This window comes from Xiphophorus couchianus, chromosome 19 (assembly GCF_001444195.1).
Source record: "Xiphophorus couchianus chromosome 19, X_couchianus-1.0, whole genome shotgun sequence".
Taxonomy (NCBI): domain Eukaryota; kingdom Metazoa; phylum Chordata; class Actinopteri; order Cyprinodontiformes; family Poeciliidae; genus Xiphophorus; species Xiphophorus couchianus.
Window position 1 is genome coordinate 19,433,041 of NC_040246.1, and position 16,979 is coordinate 19,450,019.

At 36.2% G+C, this 16,979-nt stretch overlaps 2 protein-coding genes across 2 annotated transcripts in view; both read right to left on the reverse strand.

The window, feature by feature from the left end:
• bahd1 (bromo adjacent homology domain containing 1) overlaps nucleotides 1–3,463 on the reverse strand; it is a 34,552-nt gene extending 31,089 nt beyond the window's left edge. The window contains exon 1 of the mRNA XM_028000707.1: nucleotides 2,986–3,463. The gene's annotated coding sequence lies outside the window, so the exon portion shown is untranslated. The remainder of the gene's footprint in view (nucleotides 1–2,985) is intronic.
• Nucleotides 3,464–7,565: 4,102 nt separating this feature from the next.
• Nucleotides 7,566–15,416, reverse strand: ivd (isovaleryl-CoA dehydrogenase). Its single transcript, XM_028000880.1, has 12 exons — nucleotides 15,104–15,416; nucleotides 13,694–13,783; nucleotides 13,494–13,545; nucleotides 12,443–12,612; nucleotides 12,261–12,354; nucleotides 10,320–10,450; nucleotides 10,126–10,222; nucleotides 9,490–9,583; nucleotides 9,132–9,213; nucleotides 8,945–9,049; nucleotides 8,627–8,699; nucleotides 7,566–8,143 (listed from the first exon to the last, which is right to left on the reverse strand). The coding sequence occupies exons 1-12, from the start codon at nucleotides 15,233–15,235 to the stop codon at nucleotides 8,010–8,012; spliced, it is 1,254 nt and encodes a 417-aa protein (XP_027856681.1). The 5' UTR covers nucleotides 15,236–15,416; the 3' UTR covers nucleotides 7,566–8,009.
• Nucleotides 15,417–16,979: the final 1,563 nt, after the last annotated feature.

Sequence of the window (16,979 nt, forward strand, 5' to 3'; positions counted from 1 at the left end):
CATGTGCAAGGTATAAAGTGGAGACCAGTTTTTGAGTGCAGTCCAGTTAAGAGCTCAGCAGTCTGATGGCAAGTGGGAAAAAGCTGTTTCGGAACCAGGTGGACCTGCACCGGATGCTGCAGAACCTCTTTCCAGAGGGCAGCAGGGAGAACAGTCCATGGTGGGGGTGTGAGGGGTCACTGATGATGTTTCGGCCTCAGGACACGCATCCTGCATCGATGGTTGACCTGACACTTCGCCCTTTTGCCTGAGCTGGGTGTGGAAGGTTGTTGCCGAAGCAGTTTCTCCTTGTGTGCCTTCTTCTCACTCACATGAGAGTTACCGAACTCTTTTGCAAGCTCAACCAGGAAGTCCACCCGTCTCTCCTGCACCCCAATGCATGCCTGATAAAGCACATGTGCATTCAGTGCTGCCATGTCAATCATGTTTGCCAGGTTTGCTGACCAGCTGTCACATAGTGATGGAACCTTGGTCACCCCCCCGCAAGATTATGACTGAAATAAATGCCATTAGTTCTTGTGAACTAAATAGGTGAAGCAGTCACCTATTTATCCTCCACAGCACAAAAGGCTGCATGCAAATTTGCATGTGCAAAGTCTCCCAGATTTCTTTTGCTTACACTTTTTGCATGATTTTTTTGAGGTGGATCAACACAATTAATTTGGTTAGTTTATTTCTAAACTGTCATTTTATACCCTCTTAGCTTTATTTCAAAGAGAAACATTACTAATTTCTTTTAGAAAAACCTTTGCATATTTTTTGAAACAGATTGTATGTTTTGCAAACTCTATGTACATTTGACAAAATGACCTGGATAATGCAGCACAACATCATGGATCAGCTGCAAAAGGTCACATCTCTCCAAAAACACTTCATGTATGCTTCAAAACTAAACTGAAGAGCACTACCTACAGGAGATCTGATCTCCTGCAGGTATCATAGATACTCACCCCCAACATGGACAATTCACACTCCCACCTTCTGGCCCGACGGTCAACGGCCACATTTACGATTGAAGAAGGGATGCTAATTTGAGCCATCAGAGTCGTCAGGGTGGACTCCGGCCTTTTGGCCCTGTTGAGCCGATATGGGAAGGACTCAAAAACCGTATCATCCTAGTACTAATGCTGCTGCCAGAGTCCTGACCAACACTTGTGGGTCAGATCAGGTCACAAACACACATTAAATCGCTGCACTGGCTTCTTGTTTGATCAAAAATATATAACGGATGATATAGATATTTCACATTTGAGAGTTTTAACCAAACATTCATCATTAACAAAACTTAGTTTCTATGCTTTTCAGTGCTGAAACCTGAGATGTTCAGAAAGTGTTGACTCCTCCAAATAAAGACAAAAAAAAAACACAATACTGTTTAGCTTTCCAACAATATTTCTGGTCAAAAAGGTTCCATCAAGCATTGCCATCCAAACAAAACACAATTCAAATCCTAAGCAATTATATGGCCACAAAGCATAAAAACCACAAAAACAACACATGTACAGTTTAGCATCTCTGCGAACTTTACCACTTCAAGCTAACAGCATGAGAAAGGTGGAGGCTAGCCTGCTGACTGAACCACAAAAACTGGAACGATAGGAGCCAAAGAACAGCAGGACAAAAACTCTAAGTCATGCAGCATGTTTTAACTTTGCTGTTTTGTGGTTAAGATTCAGAGTCAGACTCTAAATCGAGATCTACAGTATTTCAGCTTTTCCACTATGACTCTGCTGTAGTTTCACAAGGGAATCACAAAAAAGCTGCTTGTTTTCATAAAAAATGAGAGGATTTTAGACATTTTAAGTTTTATTTTTGTGTTTTGATGAGTAATAAATTCTATATAGGTGTACAATAATAAAAATAACAATAGAAAACTTATGTTGTATGGTCTTATTTGAATTAGAAAAAGAACAAACTAAAAATTAGAATAACAATATGTCTACTCAGATTTTATGAACAGATTCTCCATTAAGTGTTAATGGTCAAATGCCATACATAGAGACAAAATGTTTCCACATTGCATGTTTTCTTTTGTTCCTTGTAGAAATAGCTACCATCTCTGCAGACCACACACACCCTGGACACAAACTGTTCAGATTTTTACCTTTGTGTTGGAGCTACAGAGTGAAAACCAGCAGTTACAGAGACAGTTTCTTCCCCCAGGTTGTCTCTCTGATCAACATGATGAACATTACCTGCATACTCTGATACTTAACAGGAAAACTAAATTAAAAGAACAAAAAAAATCTACCTTTTGTTTTTTCTTTATAACTAAAAATACATGCACATACTGGTATCCTTTCATTTAGAAACCAAAGTCACAATCTGAAACTGAAAAGTGCCATTTAGGATGGAAATATAAAGTGTTAGAAATTAACCAAAACTGTTCGAGATCCATGGATATAAACCAATAAATACTAAAAACACTGCAAAAACACAAAATCTTACCCAGTATTTTGGCCTAGCTTATACTGTAAATTTCTTAGTACACTTAAAATAAGATAAAACTCATAAGTGAAATAATCTGCCAATAAAACTAGGACTTTTCCATAAATATTATTGGCTTACAATAAGCTCCCATGTCTTACTTGTAAGATAGTTTTCTTTTATTTCAAGCGTACTAAGGTATTTGCACCAAAAATACTTTGTAAGATCCGAATTAAAACGAATCAAATGTACATTTGGATCATTAATATTCTTGGTTTAGACAGACAGAAGCTCTCGGAGTGAACTTGCTGGAGTGGAGTGACATTTTCAGCGATCATGAGCCGGAGGATCAGCCGAGGCTCTGCCCACCGATCAGGCGACAAACCTGCGGACCTGTCCGAAAGTTTGGACCCGAACTGACAAATACTGACGGATTGTCGTTGTTTATAACAATTCTTATTATTCCAGCTGTCTGGACGCTCGATGGTCGCTCCTGTCCTGCTCGACACTTTCAGTTTTACTGATAAAGAGTTGTTGTTGTTGTTGTTGTTGACTTACCGCTTCGCAGCCCCGGAACACGCAGGAAAAGAGCGGATTGATCCTTTAACAATAAACCCACGATCGGTTCCAGGGGAAGGGGGGACGGAGATGCGTCAGGTGTAAGAGCTCCCCACAAACGAAGGAGGAAAACCGAGCCGAGGGCGACTCATGTTGAGCTGAGCTGAGCTGAAGCAGGCTGTTTTATTCCCTTCACCCGCTCCAAACTCCACGCTGCGAGGAATGGGGGGAAAAAAATACCAATAAATCCACCCGTGACGCTTCAAGCTGCAGCAGATGAGTTTAGAAAGCAGCCGAGGCCCTGAACGCAGATCCCGCAAACTCCGGCTGACTTTGGCATGTTTTACATAACAGCATCATCCGCTTTTTATGTTGACGCATCACGAAGCGACAACATGGAGCTCCTTAAAGGGCCACGCCGCAGCGCACAGGCACACGGCCCCCAGCAGCAGCAGCAGCAGCAGCGGCCCCGCTGGGCTGACAGATGGCTCCTGCACACATTATTACGTCTTTAAGAGCCTTTTATTCTGACACTGGAGGTAAGTGTGACAGCAGAGGCAGCAGGAACCTCTGCAGCGCCCGGGAGGGCTTCAGAAAACTAAACTTTGACTCATCTGGTCATTAAAAAGTTTATTTATTTCAGTAATTTATCTCAAAATGTCACATTTATTGGAAAATGGAAATCCATAATACAGTTTTTCATAACCTTAGAGTGAGATTTATCACAACATTTTATGGTAAAAGTAGGAATACAAACTATTATTATTTACGTAGCTGTATGGTTGTAGTAATTATGTTTCAACAACTTATTTGTGGATATATGTATTGTATTATATTTTAGATTTACTTATTGCGATTTGTATTGGTGTTGCTTATTCTTTTTCTCAAGAGGTTATCCCTGAAACAAATAAATACATATTCCACTAATGTAAAAAATAATAATTTTGCAATTGCAATATTTTCATTAACAAAGAAACGCAATTAAAATAAAACAGGTGTTTCATTTTTTAATCAAGTTATTAAAAAATATGCTTCTTTGCCATCATCCTCCTACTACTTCCTGTTTCGTCTTCTTCGTGGTTTACGCCAGTGGCCCGGTTGTTGATCACGTGACTCCTCTGAAGCATATAAAGTGTTTTCATTGCAGTTTTGAAATAAACCAATTTCAATATGGCCAAAACAACAACAACAAACAGTGGACAGTTTTAGGTTGTTTTTTTAACAGCCTTCAATAAATTGTTGACACATTTATTGTGTCAACAATGATTTAAAATCTTATCATGTGGAAATTATTGAGATAAATGATAAATAGTCAAGATACAATGAAAAATGGAAACCCAGAAACTCTATTTTTCAGAAAGTCTGAATATTAAATAACACAAATATTGGATGATTTCTCAATATTTTCTCGTAACTTTTATGCCCCAAACAATAATAATGCTGTTTTCTTATGACCTAGAACATATGTTTTAAAAAGTTTGTATTATGTGTGGGTAAATAGTTTTTTATTCTTTTTTTAGTCTCTTCATTGCGATAATAGGTTGCATTGTGATCTGTAGATGTTTATCAAGCAGAGAGGAAACAGGAAGTGACATCAGAACTTAAAACCATTTAAATACCTGTTTAGTCAGAGACAACCGTTCCTACAAAGTGCAACATTTAAAGCAACATTTTGACAATATGAGAGGATCAGTGGTTGAAAATGACAAAGTAAATGATGCAGAAATAAAACCAAAGCCAAAATGAACAAAATCAACTTCTTTTTCTATATAGAAATATATTTTAAAATACGTGAACGGATGATTTTGAAACACAACAAGCTGCATCCTTGTCATGACAAGAAAACATTACATTTTAGGAGTTTGGTGATTTTATAGATTTTTTTAGAGGGCTCAGCTGCAACACAACCCCCTCCACACTTACTGAAACCCCTGGTGAAAAGACCCTTAAATCAATAAATCAATACTTTTTTTGGGGGTCTAGCTTTAATGTAAACATCTTATTTCATTTGAAATAAGAAAAACTAACTAACAGCAGTAACAAAGTATTCCTTTAGTGATCATTTGTATGAAAGTTTGCATCTGCAAACTTTCATACAAGTTTGCAGATGCTGCAGCTAAAAACTACTTCTAACATCAATATGTGAAAATCTCAGCTCTTTCTGATTATTTTTGATTAACAGATCAATAATTTGATAGCAAAAAATTCTTAATAAAAGTTTTTTTAAACATAATTTCAATCAGGTGAAGCTAAAACTGCAACTTGAGGAGTTAACAGATTTACAGACATTTTTCTTTTCATCTTAAATCTAAAGGTTTACATTTTTTGCTTAATTACTGCTCTGAATGTGACGTTTCAGAAAATAGGTTTTTCAAGAATCTCTATGCTCCAGTTAATTAAATTAATTGACGATTATTTAAAAAAAATCAATTAATCTGATTAATTGTTTCAGCCGTAGTTTATACTACAGAAGTCCTGAACAAGAAATTCGCACCGAAAGTGACCTAATCCAGATTTTTTTGTCTTAATGCGACCTTTATCTGACCTTCTTTTCGTGAAGGTCTGAACAAGACAGCCCGCATTTCTTCCGAATGCGACCCAGGCCACTTGGATATCCGATATGTACCCGATCGTTTCTAATGGGACCTGAATCCTAACGGTCAGGTCCTGAACGTCATCGATACTCGACACTATTCTGCGTCCCGATACGCGCAAGCGGTAAGGAAAACAACAACGGCTGCGGTCGGACATCAACTTCGAAATCGTAAGCTATGCTCCACCGTTAGCATCCATGTTTACTTTCGCAAACTCAGAGCGCTTCTTTTCTGATGGCAGTTGGCAAAACAGTGACCAGGCTCTCTATGTGTGACGTTATTGCGCCCTCTACTGCGCATGAGAGACGTTTTCATGTCATTTGCAGTTCACATAGAGGTCGCATATAGTTGTAAGTGTGAACTACCGCGGCAAAAAAAATCCCGATTTGACAAAAAAATTAAAGAATCGGAATTGGGTCACTTCAGGCTGCAGTGTAAACGCAGCCCATTATGTCGTGTCTCCATGTTAAAGCTGCTGATGTTACCGTTTGCAGCTTGGAATCGTTTTAAGCTGCATGAAAACACAGCAGAAAAACCGTCAATCATTTTAACTTGCTCTGCCAGCTGCAACTTTTCAGTGATTTTACCATCTGAACCTCATTTGTTGGGTTTCCAGCCTGAAACTGAGTTTCCATGTATTATTCAAATGTGCTGGGATGGTTCCACCATTGTCTGGACTGCTGTCTCCTCTCTTGTCTGCAAACAAGAGGCTGAGTGTTCAGCACTCACTGAGGCGTCATGAGCACATTTTTATTAGTTTTTGTTTCCAATGCAGAGAGGCTTCTGCGTTTCAGAGTCAGCCTTTCCTTTAATCAGAACCAAAACTTCACTCTTTCATTTCTGGGGTTAGGATTAAAGATGAAGGCGGAGTTAAACTTTCAGTTTCCATCACAGAAAACTGAGCGGTGCCAAAAAACAGCTGATGGATAGAAACTACTTTAATGCTTGTTTAAAACTACAGAGTCTTTTAATGTGTTTTATTATTATTACCATTATCGGGTGAATCTCAAGAACAAATATTTTCCTGTTCCACTCCACCACATTCACTTAGCAGTTATGATTGACTTTTATGTGCGTGTAATTTAGGCTTTAGCCCATAAAACAATCCAGTATCAACACTCAGGTCAAAACGTATTTGGAATCAAATAAAACTTGGTAACTGCATTTTACACTGCAAAAACACTAAATCTTACCAAGTACTTAGTACACTTGAAACAAGATAAAACTAAAAAAACTAAATTAAAAGTATATTGTCAGTAAGATATACAAGCTTGTTTTACATGCTATTAGTTCCACTGGCTGATTATTTCACTTATAACAAGACATTTTCCCTAAATTTTAAGTGAAATGATGTAAATAACATCCAAATGGGACGGAAATGGTAACAGATTTTTTTTTTATAGCTTATGATTTTTTCCTTTCAAATTTCATTTTAAACACTATTACTCTGCAAAAACAAACTCTTACCAAGTATTTTCTGGTGCAAATATCTCAGTTAAAACTCAAAACTCCTCAATTAGAGATTATTCTACTCACTAATAAAACAGTGGTTTGGTTAAATAGTAGTTTATCCATCAGATCGAAGATTTTAACCATATGGTGCTACATCTATCAGTTCCTGCAGTTTTTGGTGCTAATGCATAATTGTCACTATTTCCCACAACAGTGACAAACATTGTGTTTATGCAATGCTACCTCCCACCTGCAGGTGGCAGTATGTCTTACTTCTGCTACTCTGCTGCCTCAGACTCGATGTCAAAATTTCACTCTTAGCGTCATATTTAAGCGCAAATATCTTTTCTTACAAAATCAATCATTTTGATTGTTCATAATATCCTGAAGGGACTGATCAATGTTATTTAATTTTAAGAGATGCTTATTGACAGCTATTTGTTAATATTTTAACAGTTTGTAAATGAATCAATATTTTCAGGCACAGACATTCATTATCTTAATTTGTATCTGTGTTGCAGCGTTACACAGACAAATGTTAGAAACTTATTGATTTATTGCAAACCTGGTATAGTTCATACACTTCTACATAATGATGACACCTACAATCAAGAAGAGACAAAATCTTCACAGACAAAAAAGTAAAATATGTTTGACAGTGTTTTGTTTACAGAAAAATATTCAATAACAGAATCAGCTTAGGGAAAACCTTCAATAATCTATTAGAGATGATTTTATCCAAATTGTTTTGAGTAAGAGTTTAAGCTTGAAATGTGGGAATCTGTTCATTACATTATTATCATCTCCCTCCAGCTAACAGGCAGCTAGCATAGCAAAACTTCAAGGCCGCTCGGCGAGGATCAATATGTAATTTGTTCATTTATCAGCTTATCGTCTGAATGGAAACAACAACAACTCATCCAGTAAGGTCCTGGGCGTGAGAAACGATGCAAACAACAAACCGAGCGACTGCTGCGTCTATCTGAACATGGAGTTGAAGGCTCGGCCGATGATGATCCGGCGGACTTCACTGGTTCCCGCCCCGATTTCGTACAGCTTCGCGTCTCGCAGGAATCTCCCCATCGGATAGTCGTTGATGTAGCCGTTCCCGCCTGACGGAACCAAACCAGACAACTTATTCAGAAAAAACACAAAACACTGCAAAAACACAAACTTACCAAGTAGATTTTAGTGAAAATGTCTTTGTTTTATCTAATTTAAAGTCTACCAACTTAAAAATAACTTTTCAGCAAGATATAGGTGCTTAATTTAATTAAATAATTCCTTAATATTGATGAAAAAATACTTGTTAGACACTAAGATTACTCTGCCTTTAAAATATGCGGGAAAACCCAGGTGACAATGCAAAATATGTGCATCAACACTCCAAAAACAAAATCCTACCACGTATTTTTGGTCTAGTTTTTAGTGCAAATTCCTTATTACCCTTGAAATAAGACAAAGTTAACTTACAAGTAACTTTTAACAAAATATAGGAGCTTAATTTAAGTAAATAATTCCTTAATATTGATGAAAAAGTAGCTTATAACACTAGAAAAATGTCCTGCCAATGAAACTAGAACTTTTTCACTCACCTAAACACTGAATGCCATCCAAGGCAACCTGAGTGGCATTCTCGGCACAGTACAGAATCACTCCAGCACAATCCTGGAAAAAAAGACACAAACCACATTTTTACCACATGTTACAGATTAAATTATGTAAAAAACACAAACTCAGCATCACAGAATGGATTATAGGTTGGTTAACAAGGAGAAAATAACACGAGAAATAAACAAAAATCTGACTTAAATGCTGAACAGTTCCTTGTATGCATATGTTTTAAATATATGTAGACAGCCAAAAATATTTTTTAAACAAGAAAACGGATTAAAGAATGCTAAATTTCCGACCTTTGCACTGAAATGCCCTTTGTCACAAGCTCTGGCGACGTTGTAGAGGTACTGCCGACAGGAGCTCAGTCTGGTGTACATGTCGGCCATCTTGCCCTGCATCAGCTGTGGAAAAAGTTTCAATTTTACCAGATTAAGATCTGTTAACTGGCGAGAGCTTTGTTCAAGGGAAAATCAGCAGTCAGACCTGAAAGTGTCCAATCTTCTGCCCAAATGCTTCTCTCACATGTAAGTAGGGGATCGCAGCATCCAGAACGGACTGCATTATGCTGAAAAACAAGATTTAGCACCAACATGTAGCTCCCTTTATGTTTGTTTTTACAACTTCCCAGCAGAGTTTCAACAAGATTTCACAGAATCTCTAACAATCACATTTAATTTTAATCTCAAATCCTTAAAATGAGACCAAGATTAATACACAAGCATATCATGCTAGCTTTCTTTTTGCTAACTTCTTCCCTTCACATTGTTCTTTAAATATCTCCTGACTTTTAATGTAGCTATTGTTAGCTTGAAGAATAAAATCTGTTATTTAAGAACCTTACCCAACAGGTCCAGCAGCCAACACCAGCCTCTCCATGTCTAAGCCGCTCATCATCACATAAACTCCTTTATTCAGCGAACCCAGAATGTTCTTCTCTGCCAAACAGGACAAATTCACAGAAAAACAATCAGTCTGAGTACCAACACTGCCAAAACATAAAATATTAAAGTTGTTTAGGTCTAGTTTATAGTGCAAAGACTTAAAATAAGACAAAAGTATCTTACAAGTAGCTCTTTAGCAACATAACAGAGTTTATTCCTTAATATTAATGAAAAAGTACTGAGATTATTTCACTTATATCCACATTTTCCCCCACATTACAGGTTAAATAATCAGCCAGTGGAGCTACAACTTTTACATCAATATTCAAAAATTGCCTTGCTAAAAATTACTTGTAAATTAGCAGTTTTTGCTCAACATGTACTATAAACTAGAGAAAAATACTTGGTAAGATTTTGTATTTTTGCAGCATAAACAAACAAATTTGATTGTTTTAACTTAGCTAAACACAGAAACAAATTCAGCCTTTTGGAGAAAAATACCATAAATTCAGTTCAAAATGACTTTTTTGTAATATGTTATCAATGGTTCAGCCTTACTTTAAAGGTGAAATAAAATCTTTAAAAACTTTTCATACCTGGGATTTTACAATCTTCAAAGATCAGTTCACAGGTGCTGGATCCCCTCATTCCCAGTTTGTCGAGTTTCTGCGCATTGGAAAATCCTGGCATTCCCTTTAGGAGGGGAAAATAAAAACATTTACTGATATTTTCAGGCTATCTTCCATCAGCAGTGCTGACCCACAGACAGGAAAAGAAGAGTCGGATTCACCTTTTCCACAATAAAAGCTGTGATTCCCTTCTGATGCGCCTCCGGGTCGGTCTTGGCGTACACGATGACGACATCGGCATCCGGCCCGTTGGTGATCCAGAACTTGTTGCCGTTTAGAACGTAATAGTCACCTGGAGAAAAGAAAATGCAGAAAGCAAGAAACGCAGAGGATCAAAAACAGAACCGATACCTCCGATGTTTTGTTTAAAACTGCACAGAAAGGAAGAAATAAAAGCAGCTCAGAGTTTTTTTTACACTTCTGTGAAAACCAAAACATTTAAAGTTTCTGCTTTGATTTCTGACAAACACAAAGAAAACCGATTATATTACTGTCCTCTGCTCAATGCTTCATATTGATCTATAAACTCATTATTCTTTTCCATCGGCTTTCATGAACAGATTCCTTTCTTAAATGGTAAGTTTGGCCTTTTTATGATTTATTTCTGATTTTAGCACCATATATAGACATTTGGAGAATAAATAAAACAAACAATAAATTACAAAACAAACACCAAAAATAAATCAAAGCACACAAAAAAGCCCAGCAATAAGTAGGTGGATAAAAAGTAGATAATTAAAAAATAAACAAACTTTAATCTAATACTAGATCTTTTCCAACAGTTTTTAAAATAAGAATCTTACAACAAATGCAGCTTTTTTAATTTCAATGAAACATAAAATACCAAACAAAGTAATAATTCAGAGCACTTAAATGCATGTCAAATTAATTTTCGTTTAAAATCAATTTCAAGTTTAAACAGTAATAAAAGTGCCATTATTTTGATGAGTGTCTGTAAAAAACCAAAAATAGTGATAGATAAACTTGTAAAATTTATATGTTAAACTAACACGGTATTGTGATAGAGTTAGTTTACAGTCAAAACAAAAAACTAAAAATTAGACACTTTTTTAAAAGAAAATGGTAGAAAAATTAACTTTCGTCATTAATACCGGGACCTGGAAAATGGAAAAAAGTGAATTGTTCTAAACTTTTAGTTTTTCTGTTCATTATTTTTTTCTCACATTTTCTGTCTTTGTAGAAGACAAAATAGCAAAACCTGTACAAATAACCAGAGGAAAGCAGACATGTAGATTCTAGAACAGTGTGGACCAAATAATTCAAAAAGGAAATTTAACAAGAAGATCTGAGAGATTATTTTGAACAAAAAGGTTCAAATGTAAGAAATTTGTCAGAGGACAAATGACTAACTGTGTTCACAACTTGGCCTTCTTTCTCTTGAAAGCTCGTTTCCTTATCAGAGCTCATCAGTGACATGATGAGTATGAAATCGCATCGACGTAAAAACAGACGCCACAGTTTGGTTTTTAAAACTCCTCCTGCTCAGATTTACAACTCTATAAATGTAGCTGGAAACTTTTTCTAAGTTATTTTTAAAAGCTGACACCAGCGGGAACTTTGTCATTAATAATCCATGACTTCCAGTTTCCCAGGGGTTTAAATATGATGCGACACAGAGATTAAAATCATGTTTAAAACAACTAGACTTCTGAAACATACGGGAAAAAATTCTGGAAAAAATAGGGCCAGTGATAAAAACAAAAACATTCTGACTTTTGATGTCAGAAGACAAAAGTCAGAACTCTGAGAAAAGAACAGAATTGTGAAATAAAAGTGAGAATTTGGAGGGGAAAAAAATTCAAAATTCAGACAAGAAAAAAAAATCTGAATGCATTTAATACTTTTTAAAGATGTGCAGATGCGCATCTTTAAAACTAAAAGGACAAATAGAAGCCATACAAGAGTTTTCTGAGAACCGTTTCTGTAGAAAATTGGAAAGGAAAGTGAAGACAATGAAAAAAACAATTAAAAAATAACAGTGTTCTCCATACTTGCCAAGAAGATGTCAATTAGTTTAACTTTGTTATGCATTCACATACATTTTATTTCAAACTTTTGCATTTATAACTACTTTATAGTACCTTTCTTAACAGCTTTGAGTTTCATGGAGACGACGTCGGATCCAGCGTTAGGTTCGCTCATGGCCAGCGCTCCAACGTGTTCACCTGTCAGCAACTACCAAAAACAAAATAAGATGGAAAAAAAAAATCTACTTCATGCTTTAAAATGCTAATTTTCCTATTTCACACAGTGCAGTCCTGACCTTTGGCATGTACTTCTCCTTCTGCTTCGGGTTGGCGTGACGCACCATCTGGTTGACACAGAGATTGGAGTGGGCGCCATAACTGAGAGCGATGGCTGCCGACACCCGAGACATTTCCTCCATGACGATGACGTGGTCCAGGTAACCCAGTCCCGTTCCCCCGTCTTCCACTGGCCGGAGAAAACGCAGGGCGAAGGTCAGAGAGGTCGAGATAAAGATTAAAACTAACACATGGTGATGGGGAACGTATTGTTGATTCTATGTTGCATTGTGTTTCTGTGTTTGATATGATGTAAAGCACTTTGAAATGAATTGCTGCTGAAATGTGCTTTACAAATAAAACTTGATTGATTTATTGATTTGCTCCCTGACAGACTTATTCAGTCACACTTAAATGTTTCAGATTGAGGAATTAATTTGCAATGAATGGTTTATTAGATTAAATTTAGTACCAATTGATTAAAAAAGTCCAATTACTCTTTTAGTGTTTAGTTTGGCTGCCATCCAGCAGAGGGCGCCACTTGCCCTTCCTAAGCAGAGTTGATACAGAAACAAAGATGGCGGGGATGTGCCACAACGGTCCAAACAGAGTTAGGTTTGACTTATTTCAAGTTTACTGAGGTATTTGCACAAGAAATTAGACCAAAAATATGATAGGTAAGATTTTGTGTTTTTGAAGTGTATATTTTATGCTGTTCAACACTGGAACAAGAGCTAATAAAAAAGTTCCACTAGATGTGAGACGGTCTTTGTGTTTTTTTGTGGTTGTGATCTTTTAAATCTAGCATGGAGGCCATCTTTTCCTTAATTTAATCATGAACTTTGACCTTAAATAAGACAAGTGAGGCCTTCAGAGCTTTAAATGTTGGTCTGGATTATTCTGTATATTGGAGTAATGTTGGTAGGTTGGCCAAATCTGAAACGTTTCATCACTGTTCCATGTTTTCTCCATTTGAAATGAAAATACTTACACAGCACAGCATGGTTCAAGCAAGAAAATGTAACTGTAAAAAACAAACAAACAAATAACACTTTTGTTTCATAGTTATACCTGGAGCAGTAATGCCCAGCAGTCCCATCTCCCCCATTGCTTTCCAGTAATCCTGGTTTAAAAACAACAACATTCCTCTCATTACCCAGAGTTAATTTTTACTGGATGTATCCTCAATAAACATACAAATGGTTTGGTATTAACCATGTTTAATTAAACACTAATGCATGAGTAATATATAAGGAAATCATTCAACTCACCCGCATTCCTGGGAACTCATTTTTCTTGTCAATCTCATCAGCATAAGGTGCAAGTTTCTCTGCACAGAATTTACGAACTGTGTGCCTAAGCTGCGGGAAAAAAAATAACAACAAAATAAAAATCAGAGATGCATAATATTAATATCGTCAACATAATATCTACTTGGACAAAATTTTTGGTAGACCATTATAATCAAAATGTTCTAAAAAGTCTAAACTTCTCACTCCTTTTCGAAAGGGTACTGTAGCTAAAATGATTGGTTCTCATGTTGTAAAACATTATTTTTGTATATGTATATATGTACAGAGATGGACAATAAATCAATAACACACATCTCAAAACACGTGATCAATATGAATAGTTATATCTGATAGAATATTCAATAAATTCACTGAATTCAACCCAACAACCTGCTGGGTAACAGTTTTAAGTTTGAGTGTTCTTTACAAAATTCAAGATTATTGGTATTTGAGAGCATGAACTTGCATTATTATTCCATTATCAACATATTACTTGAAAATGTTCTCCAAACAACAACATGACAGATTCCGTCATAACTTCAAGGACACCAAACCTGATGGTTTAAGCTTCCTGATTAAAGACAAAATGCGTCTGGATTCCAGAGGACAATAATCGATTAAAAGTGACCCGAAGAAGGAACTGGGATGAACTGGAGAAAGACTCATGGGAGGTTTCATCTGGTGGATGCAGCCCAATGCAACAGATGATGTGGTGGAGAGGCAACAGGACACAATACATTGTTTTTTATACAAGAAGCATGTTCTGAAAAACACGTCAGATCCATATTATAACTTCTAGTACCTAACAGGATCCAATAGAGTCAGCAAAGAGGAAATTAACCCACTAACAACCAGGTGGTCATAATGTTATGCTGGTACTAAATTACGAGGAAGAACCTTTTGTCCAATCAAATCGCCTCCATGAGACCCACCTCCTCCTCTATTTGTCGGTTCTTATATAAAATATCAGTGAAACTGCTGCAGAAAGCTGAACAATTACATACTAATTTATGAATCTGATAGTTTACAAACCTTTACTGTTGCAGTAAATCAGCTTTGAATCAAAACGTTTAGCCATAAAAAACTGATTGTTGCAGGAATTTTGTGTTTTTATGTTTACGGAAGTGTTTAGACATAACTTACCGGAATCAATAAACATTAATATTTATGTTTTGTTTATGTATTCCCTGCCAGTTAGCTAATGTTATGTCATGACGCCATGTCAGTTACGACCTTTCACCGACATCTTCTGAGTGGAAAACGTCTCTCAAGTTTGGTGCACAATGGAGTTAGTTTCCACATGATTATTGTTGATTTTTCTTTTTTAAACAGTTGTTGTTCCTGTCTGCACCCCAAGTTAACCCGTGATCCTAGCAGCAGCTAGCTAACCTGTATCTGCTCCTCCGTGAGTCCGTTCACCACGTCATCCACCTGGATAGCAGCACCGGAACATCCCCTCCGCGCCGCAGTGGGGACGGATAACCTGGAGCCGAGGCGGAGAGCGTTTCTGACCGCAAACATGACGCTGCTGGCGGGAGAAAACAAAAAGCTGGGCTTCAGGTGTGTTGGTGGGACTGTCCTTTTATCCCAGGACAAAGAAGAGGTCTCACTCCGATATTAATTCGGCGGAAAGACGAGGTCTCACTCTGACAGAATTCCACAGTACCGTTAGCGTCGAAGCATCCACCATTTTGTGTGTGGCAAGCTCCCAGTGAAACCAACAAATTTCTTCTTCTTCTTCTTGTTGAAATTAATTGGCGGTTGGCAAAAAACGTTGGGTGAGCATTACCGCCACCAACTGGTAAAACCAACAAATTTGCTTGGAAGTTTTATTTTTCAATGAAAGTTTACAATCAACTAATATTAATCTTTTTTTTTTTGCATGAATAGATTATATTAATTTTAGTATTCAAAATGACTGGAGGTTTTTTAGATAATGCATTTAGAAATGATAAAACACATGAGATAAGAAAATTAGAAATTGTGTCAAATTAAAGTATTATTTTGAGTTTAATAACAGGATCCTGATTAATATATCAATGTTAATCATTGATACTAACATTGATATGCTAACTATGCTTATAGTTAGCATTATAGTATGCTAACTATGAGATAAAAAAACACTCAAAAATGTGTAGACATAGCATAATCAGAATAATCAATGTACAATTTGTAACATACTAAAATCTAGTTATTTTCCATAAGAACTGCTTAATTTGCTGTAAAACCTATGAAAATGATACAGTTCATAATACAAATATGACATGTCATATGCCACTAACAACATGGCGGTGATATTGACGTACGACTTAGACCACGCGTTTGACGTCTACTCTTTTTCTTCTATGAATTTTCGTCAGTGAAATGTCTATTCTTCTTTGGTAAGTAGGTTGTTAGCGCCATCTGTTGGTGAAAGCTGGTAAAGCAACGCTTTTCAAAACATTAAAATACATTATTTATTCAAATTTCAACGCTAAATTCACATATAGTTCAGCTGAAGCTTAAAATGTGTTTCTATATAGTATTATAGCGTTATATTGTGTGTGTGGCTGCATTTTTTTATTGGAATATTTCCTGCACTGCTGAACCTCTTGGAGCAAACAAGACATGTGAAGCATTTAATTATATCTGGTCATTTGCTTAAATCAGATCAGTGAGCTTTTGGTGTTTTATAATAGCTTGTTTTATTAAATATACAATTTACATTTCTTTTTAGCTTCTATTTGTTTCAGAAGTCATTTGATTATTTAGCTGTTGAGGATTAATAAGGAAATATGGTGTTTAAAAAATTGTTTTAGTGGAGTACAATGTGTTTCCCAGTTTAACTCCAGGTTTTATTGACATGGAAGAAAATAGATTACAAATTTTCCACCTTGACTTAACATAACCATATGTTAACTGTAAAACAGCAACCAAAAATTGTTTTCTATATAAAGCTGTTATACCATGGTTACAAAGATGTCCATTTCTTTAAATATGAATTTTTTTATATATTTTTAATCATTCAGTCGTCCTTGGTAGGCATCCATCTTAGATTATGAGGATGGGACTTGTCTGAAAAGTTACTTGTAAGTTAATTTTGTCTTATTACAAGTGTACTAAGATATTTATACTAGAAACTAGACTAAAATTCCTTGGTAAGAGTTTGTGTGTTTGCAGAGTAGCACTACTTCAACGTGTTTTTACTCAAGTAAAAGTAGAAAAGTATTTGGTAAAAAGGCGATTCAAGTACAGCTGATCAAAACATCACAAATATTCGCTTTTG